The following is an 8,589-nucleotide window of genomic DNA, read 5'->3' as shown; positions in this document are numbered from 1 at the left end:
TCTATTGAAGATATATGAAAGGGTAACCTGTGTTTTGACCTCGAGGCGGAGCCTCCCATAATACGATAGTTTTAAGTAGTCACCAGCCCGCCCCAAGGGGTAGAGTTTAAGGGACGAACTGAACCAAAAATTTTAAGAATTTCCGACTAATTTTGAATACACAGGGAAAGTGTTTTTGAGTTAAACCACATTCTTTCAATTGTTGTTAATAAAAATTTATTCACCGTGTGTACAACTGGAGAAGAAGCGTGGTCAGTGCTGTACCCAAAATGCCGATCTGAGGAAAACGTTCAGTTTTTCACACTGATAGCAAATTGTGTTTTTATGTGGCAAAAATATTGGTACTTGAAGTACTGAAAGATCGGTATATACATTTTACCCCAAGCCGAGTTTGATTCGGACTAACATTTGGCTGCACGGAACTGTCAGAAGGATTCAGTTTTTGTTGGTCTAACTATTTCAGGCTTTCTCCACTATGAATCCTAAACTCGGTGCTAAATGCGTAGTTGTCCGTCGGGGGAGAGTGGGCCTAGTCGGTTCCGAGCCCCTGGGCATTAATGATCCCCTTCGGTCAAAAGGACTAAGTGTAGAAGCGGTTCCTCGCGCAGCGTTCGCACTTAAAGTCGTCCTTCGTTGAGAAAATCCTGGGGCTTCAAGCAAGTTTTTATTTCCCATCATTGTTGCTGGAGAAATAGAACCTCTCTTTCCCATTCCTGGACCGAGTCCGTTGAACATCGTCGACCCCCTTCGACTGTCGCGAAAATTGACATTGCTGCCTCGGCGACCCATTTCTGGAGCTCCGGGAAAAGCCGAAGACTTCCGACGACCCGAGCCACGTGGTCTGATAAGATCTAACAAGTTCATTTCGAAGTCCTGGTCATCCGCGATGGATGACGCGCCGCTTCTGAGATGAGCTAATGGATCAGGCCAGTACCCACTAGGGGGCAAGAGTATTGGATCGAAACTGTGCCTGTACGACTCAGAATGTTGGATACCATAAAGACTAAGCAGCCGACACATTTCTGACTTTGCAGTAAGCGTGGCCATGCTGCCTTTTATTTTTTCCATTTGCTCACTTTTCCTCCTTGTCAAAGACACCGTACTAGTGGTACTTCTGGGAGAAACCGACTCCGCTTTTGTGGTTTCTGTTGGCAACTTTGTGTCTTGACATTGAGGTGACGTAGGCAAGGGTGTCTCGCTTGTCCCTTTAATCTTTGTGTCAACTGAGCCTCTCCTTTGTTGTGGCGGTGGCGCCTTCAACTCATTAGCGCTACTTTCTTGAACAAAGTTGTTCTGAGTATTCTTACATGATAAATCTGAAACAGACGTAGTTGTTTGGCCATCTTGTTCCGGTTCATTTTCAACGTTTTGAACGGCAATTTGCGGCGACGGGGTCCTTCGCGCAATCAACTCCGACAAATTAGTCAAAGAACGCCTCTCAGCCCACTCTTTAGTGTTAAGAAAAGTTTCAGGGTCTCTGATAGTAAGAGAAGCTTTCCCTTCAGTCATAAGGACTTCTGCACATGAATCGTGCCCCTGTTTAGTGGCTTCTAGAATTGGTGTCATCCCCTGCGCGTTCTTTTTATCCATATCCAGCCCAAATCGCTTTAACGCTGTAACAAGCATCCTCACGGTATTCACTTGTCCGCTCGACGCGGCGTAGAATAACGCCGTGTTGCCGTATCTGTCTCCTCCGTTCAAATCAAGATCCAAAAGAGAAGCGTCCAGTATTTTTCGGACAACTTTTTCCTGTCCGCGAATGCAGGCCCACATCAGAGCCGTCTTTCCCTCGCGATCTGCAATGTTGACGCGCGCGCCGTGTTCGAGTAAAATCTTGACGATTTTGTAGCGTGTTCGGTGCATTTTGTCGGGAAGAAAAATCGCTTTCATCAAAGCGGTTTGTCTATTTTCGTCCACTTTGTTCACATCCGCAGTACTTGATTCAAGTAAGAATTTAACTTGGTAGATTCTGCCTCTTGAAACCGCGTCCAGAAGCATGGTGAAGTTTGATTTCTCTTTGAGTAGTTTTGCATGGAAACCGTTAGCAAAACAAGCCAATACAACATCTATTAGTCAAATTCATTTTATACCCTGGAGCTAATGAGGCTAACTCCTTTGAGGATTACTTCTATTGTAATAAACTTTTCATAGCTTCAATCACTATAAAGCACTTACGTAAAGGTGGACAGTGATTACAATAGAGCTCCGACAGTAATGTTCGTTAAAGCGCGGTCGAAGATTTAATTAGCATTCGAGAGCTCCTTTAGAATCCTTAGATACGTATTTGCCATTATCCTAAGACAAAAGACTTTTGTTGTATATGCACTTTATTTGTCTTAATGCATTTTGTCTGTCTTATACGCACTTCACTTGAACAATAAACAGTGTGAATTTATTAGCGGCGGTGGATAACAGGATTAGAGGGGGTTTGAAAGCAAATAACTCTCGTGTCAGTAAAAATAAACAACTCTGTGCAGTAAACATGAAACTATAAGTTATTGAAACAGCGAGTCGAAGGATTCGTGGTCACTGTAATAGAGCTATTTTTTTTAAAAAAAAAACCCTTCGGTGAGTTTTCTAACGATAATTATCCATTCGTGACCAATAAAATCAGTGTTTGAATCTGTTTGTATTCATCATTTTCACATAAATGTTATCAGCCGAAGTAAATGAGGAGTGATTACAAACAATACAAGAAGAGAAAAACTATAGCCGAGAAAAGCACCTTTATTTGTTCTCTTCAATTCTTGTTCATGTTATAAATCTCGATCATCTTTGTAGTCAGAATTTTTTTCTGAGTTCCTCTCCCCACAGATCATTCCATTATTATTTCAATCAAACTGAAACTGGTTTGAGACTGGCGCCAGCACACCAAATTAAAGGTGCTAATGAATAGTACCTCATCAGCGATGCCTCTATGTATGTGACTTAGGAACAGTATTGTTGCTTGGCAACGTATTTGACAATCGCGAACTCGGGTCTAGTTGTTTTATTATCATTTTTACTCACTTGACAATGATGCCATGACGGCGTCGAAACGCGCGTTTGTTATTTATTTTATCCTTAAACAAGAGAAACAGTCTAAAAGCATGATGCATTGCTGGAAAAACCGATAATGGACTGAATGAAACTATGTTATCAAATTTTTCCGAAGTGTGCATATCACGAGGTTGACTAGCAATAGAGTTATTTCAGTAGAGTTATGACTTAGAGTTAGAGTTAACAATTGCCAAAATCCTGAATTCAATATTTTTGAAAGTAGTCAGGTACCCAGGAGTCCATAATGTGACACCCACGGGCATTTTTGTCTGATTTTTGGCAACATAGCTATTTTTACTAAATCGAGTACGCTGATTTCGAAAATGTATGTTGCCAAGCGTAATTCTTGCGTTAAGGTGATGTTTTGATGCATTTAATTATGACGTCATGATCCAAATAAGGAATTTTCTTTCCTTTAGCTATTTTAAGCATAATACATCCAGAAATTCATTTAAAGCATTGCTACTGTACTGTAAAAATGATTTTAAGAATTTTCTGAGAGTTTTTACGCTGTTTCTGTGAAAATCAAGCCCTTCAGTGACAATTGACCACGCCCTCTTAAACAAAATTCACAAAATCACGGGAACCTTATCACGGGTGTAGTTTTGTCATTTTGTCAAAGAACAAATGCGATTTTTATATTAACAAATCGCTATAGTTGCAATAAGAAAGAAAAATGTTGTAGTCTTGCCATGCTGAAGCTACGAGCTAGCGAGCATCAAGAATGACGCCATAACAATCTTCATATATCGAGTTTCCCTTGTTTCAGCATTTCGTTTAAGTTTTGTGGTAAAATAAATGGAAATAACATCATAGTTAATGTCGTAATATATCATCGTTGTTATAGTTAGAGATAAAACTTTATTGTTTGTCTGTATATTGCTGAATCTAACTTATTTCACAATGCACTTTGTCTGTTATAGGCTCATGATAAAGACTTTGGTTGAACGCATGTAAAATTAACGAATTCAAAATGATCATAACAATATTGTAGATATTTTTAATATATCTTCTGAACTTTTTCAAAAACACTGAACAAATATTGCTTTTTAAACAAGTTTCTTTAAAGCGCTTTAGCGCAAGTTGATATAGCAATTAGCGTCGGTCTTGGTGCATCTACACAGCCCAGTGCACATGACATGCGATTTTCTAAATTCAAAGCAAAGAGGCACATATATAACCAGTGGTCAGATCGGATTTCTTAGGGCCTCTTTACATGAGAGCCGAGATGAATTTCAACCCGGGATGAAAAAGTTTTCATTTTATATGAGCGTGTTCATCCCGAGATGCCGGGACGTAAGTCGTCCCGCCCGAGTTGAGTTCATCTCGCCCGTGCTTACATAACAATACATTTCATCCCGGAAAGACTGTTTACATGGCGTTTTTTGTCACGTGTCATGACATTTTATCCCGGTGCTTAGGACAGAGATGAAATCGTCCCGGGATGAGTTCATCCCGGACGATATAACTCATCCCGGGACGAAATCATGTAGACAGTAACAAGACAATGACCAGACACCAAGATGAATTCATCCCGGGACGAAAACTCTCATGTAAAGAGGCCCTATTATACATTCAACAAACAAACGTTTTCTGCGGAGGTAGTGGTGTCAGCTTCGAGGACATCTTCGCCGACCGAGGAGAGAAGAACAAAGTGTTCTGTGAAAACTCTCCACAGATGGAAGAGGTGCTGTTACAGCCGGTGATGGTGTGAGATGGTAACAACGGAACTTGACGAGTTATCAGGAAGATTTACTGAGACATCCTCTAAAGGTATTTACGTTGGATTTTTTGAAGTTCCTGCCCATATCCACACTGTTGATGAGAGCTTAGCGCGATCGATGTGCCAGGAGAATTCGAAGTAACAGCAAGTCTGTGCCTCGAGTGGAAACTATCATGTTGTCGACATGCCCGCTAAGACTGACTGTATAACGAACAAACTTCGTATCGGCTTCCTCTTGGTTGGATCTCAAAAAGGCTACATCTACGTAGGCCAGGATCTGAGCAGAATCCACTTCGTATGAAAAACCACCAGATATACTATGATTGCAGAGTCAGTGCCTGCGAGATAAGTTCATCTGAGAGAATCCGTGCGAAGTCCGCTTTGTTGTCTCCTAGCGCTAAAAATGCTCGCTACTTCATCGGCCACAACTGAACCTCTCTTACGTACTTCAATGACTCTGCTCACAGGCCGCGCTGTGTTCTCGGAGCGTCGACTTTCTGTCGTTGCTTTTATGGAGTGCCTCCCATCGAGTAACACATCGATCCTCTGGTATCCAGGACCTTTCCGTAAAACAGTGTTCATGTAACATTCCTCAAAGCCACCGAAAGCATTTGCATTTTTTGGTTTGCCAATAGCTGCCACCATAATTAGTATGCTGCCACCAGGGCGAAGCCATCGAAGAACAAACTGACTCTAGGCACTTGACCTTTTCTCTGAGAACGTCTGCTAAAATTCACTTGTTTCACACTTGTGGGGTTCATTTCTGCAAGAAACAGTGGCATCGGCATTATACCTCAGATGCTACAATATGGCTTGCATGTTTATCTCGCGCCTGCCTTCATACGCCGTCACAAGACAACATAGAATACTCTGGTTTCCATGCAAATTTAAAGTCTTTCTCTTTTTGGGGCTAGTTGCAGCACTTTTGATTTCATAAAGTTTGGCAAATAGAGGTGGATTATTCTTGCGAACAGGGTCACGAAAGTTTGTCTTCCATCCCTTCTTCCCGTTCCCGTTCTTCCTCTCTATCTGAAGATAGTAGCCTCCATTCCACGAATCGTTCAAGCTAAGTCTGTCCAATCGAAAGATCTTGTTTTATTTCTAGAGTCACGAGATCTTTCTTGGCAATATTTTGCAATGTCTCATTTGTCTGTGACAAGAACAACCCGAATTTTGTTGTGTGGAATGTAGAGAATTCTAAGCTTCATTATCTTGCTTCTGTCTCTCCTTGCCACTCTCTTTGTGGATAAAAGCAGTCGTTATGGTGTATGTCAAACATCGCTGATGTTTGTGGAGCAATTCAATTACAACTTTCTATTAATACAAGAATCACATTCATTTTTCAGCAAAATGTTAACACTATACCCGTGATAAAGTGAATTTTTATGAGAGGGCGTGGTCAATTCTCACTGGACGGCATGATATTCATTGCCAACGAGACAGCCGAGCCAAGAGGCGAGGCTGTCGAGGCGGCAGAATCATAGAGCCGTGTGCGTATGAGTGTATAGGCAGAGAAAATCTTAAGTTCTGCGTAAGGGACTTTTTTTTTTTGACCATATTTGGGTGTAAGTAAACCCTATATTTGGGTTGTATTGTTCTTCCCAACTGGTTCCCAGTCTCTCACTCCTTGCTAGAGAGCAAATGTCCAAAATGGCGTCCACGCGGCTCGCTGTTAAAATTTTCAATGTGGTCTTTCATCCCTTTACCGATCAATACACCTTTAGGGAATTATAAATCGAAAGAGAATACCCTACAGAATATTCGACCGCCGAAAAAATGAACATCAAGGTCTTCAAAGCGATGAAATAATGTTTCGACTTTGGGAGTCCTTTGATTTACGATCGAAGAGAGACATGAAAATCAAAAGCGGACTGTTGACTTCAAATAGAGTTTTCTTGACTTATGAGAATGCTGAAGTCGGGTAAATGCTACCTTTTAGTGTTGATTGTGTTTATAGTAATTGTTTGACCGATGATTTATTCCAAATCAAATACCGTTTATATATTATTTGGCACGCATTTTCGCTCCGCGTAGGAATAACATCAATACAAAGCGACGCTCACTAAAGCATAACAGCTCTTATTAAAACGGCATCGATGCAAGCATAAGCACAAGCGCAAGCACAAGCACAAGGATCAAAATTTGTCCTTTTCTTGTGCTTGCGCTTGTGCTTGCGTTCGTGTGAAAACAAACATCGCATAAGCACAAGAAAAGTGTTTACGTCTAGCCGTGTCTAGCCAATTGAAGTACTCGTTCCAGCATTTGAACAAAGTCGCCGAGGCCGTGGTTGATTTTGATAAACGTTTTTCGAGAATGTTCGGAGAAGTGTAGACAAAAAAACAAAAAGGCCCAGGCGCGGACTTGAGTAGCGAAAAAAACGGAGACGAATGCTTTCTTTAAAAATATTTATAATCCCAAATGTTTCGTTTTTCTCCTTTATTAGTCGCTTTCACTTTCTTCGTCACACGAGTAGAGGAGAGATAGTTTCTGCCACAATATTTGCAGGGAGAACGGAGTCGAGAACGAAGCCTTCTAACTTGTAAACATCATATTCTTATGTTAACGTGCTTGTGCTTATGTCGACGTTCGTTTTCACTTGGCACGAACTACTTATGCTGCTTGCGTTTGTGCTTGCGCTTGTGCTTGCGTCGCTAGTGAAAACCAGGCTTAAAATTACTGCATGTCATACGCACAAGAAAGTCAAACGTTTTTTGCTTCTAACAGCAAATGTAATGCTAACTTGAATCAAAGTTTTGTTTCCAAATAATCCTTGACCGTTCAAGTTTTGTTTTCTGTTCAAATTTTTCAAGTTTTGCGTAACTGAACATGACACTTCGAATTCGCATGCGAGACTGAAATCTGACCCGTGCATTACTGTCTCTGATTACTGAAAATTATATTTAAAAAAAGCATCTTAGCAGTTTTGATTTTGGGACTTGATTTATAAGAAGTTCTTGAAATGCAACTATCACTTTTGTGGACGGAAACATTTTAACCATCGTTTGTTGTATTTAAAAAACAGTGATTAAACCTCATTTATTGCCTACATTTTGTGACATTTTAACGTTGAAAAGAAAGATTTGTCAAGAGTTATCAATCTGTCAAACCCGTAGCCTGCGTAGCAGACATCTGTGTACGTTTTTTAGTGTGTTTAAAAAAGTGCGCGATCGCGAGAATACGCGCGCTGGAAACTACGGCGCCTGCTACGCAGGCTATCAAGCCTGTGTCATTTATGAACACCAGAGAAATAGCATTTTATTCGCATATTACCTAAAATACAATTTACCATATTTTGGTCAATTCAAATATAGTTCTATCAAAAACCATTCAATATCTGTTCTTATGAACAAACATGAGTATTTCGCTCGTTGGCACTTACCGATAGGTACAACTAGTAGAAACGGTATAAAAACTGTCAGAAAATTCTTAAAATCATTTTTACAATATACTAGTAATGTTTTGAACGAATTTCTGGATGAATTATGCTTAAAATAGCTAAAGGAAAGAAAATTCCTTATTTGGACAATGACGTTATAATGAAATGCATCAAAACATCATCTTAACGCAAGAATTAAGCTTGGCAACATTGATTTTCGAAATCAGCGTACTCGATTTAGTAAAAATATTTATGTTGCCAAAAATCAGACAAAAATGCCCGTGGGTGTCACATTTTGGACTCCTGGGTACCTGACTAAAGGCCAAAATCCTGAATTCAAGATTTTTGAAAGAGCCAAAATCCTGAATTCAAGATTTTTGAAAGAGCCAAAATCCTGAATTCAAGATTTTGAAAGAGCCAAAATCCTGAATTCAAGATTTTGGAAAGGTTA

The 8,589-nt window shown here is 40.3% G+C and overlaps 1 protein-coding gene across 1 annotated transcript; it reads right to left on the bottom strand.

The window, feature by feature from the left end:
• Positions 1–243: 243 nt before the first annotated feature.
• On the bottom strand, positions 244–2,136 carry LOC144632641 (uncharacterized). Its single transcript, XM_078491319.1, has one exon. The coding sequence runs from the start codon at positions 1,996–1,998 to the stop codon at positions 460–462; it is 1,539 nt and encodes a 512-aa protein (XP_078347445.1). The 5' UTR covers positions 1,999–2,136; the 3' UTR covers positions 244–459.
• Positions 2,137–8,589: the final 6,453 nt, after the last annotated feature.

Source organism: Oculina patagonica, chromosome 12 (assembly GCF_052425735.1).
Source record: "Oculina patagonica isolate OP01 chromosome 12, crgOcupat, whole genome shotgun sequence".
NCBI lineage: Eukaryota > Metazoa > Cnidaria > Anthozoa > Scleractinia > Oculinidae > Oculina > Oculina patagonica.
The sequence above is the reverse complement of the archived record's forward strand: the minus strand, read 5'-3'. Positions and strand labels throughout refer to the sequence as shown.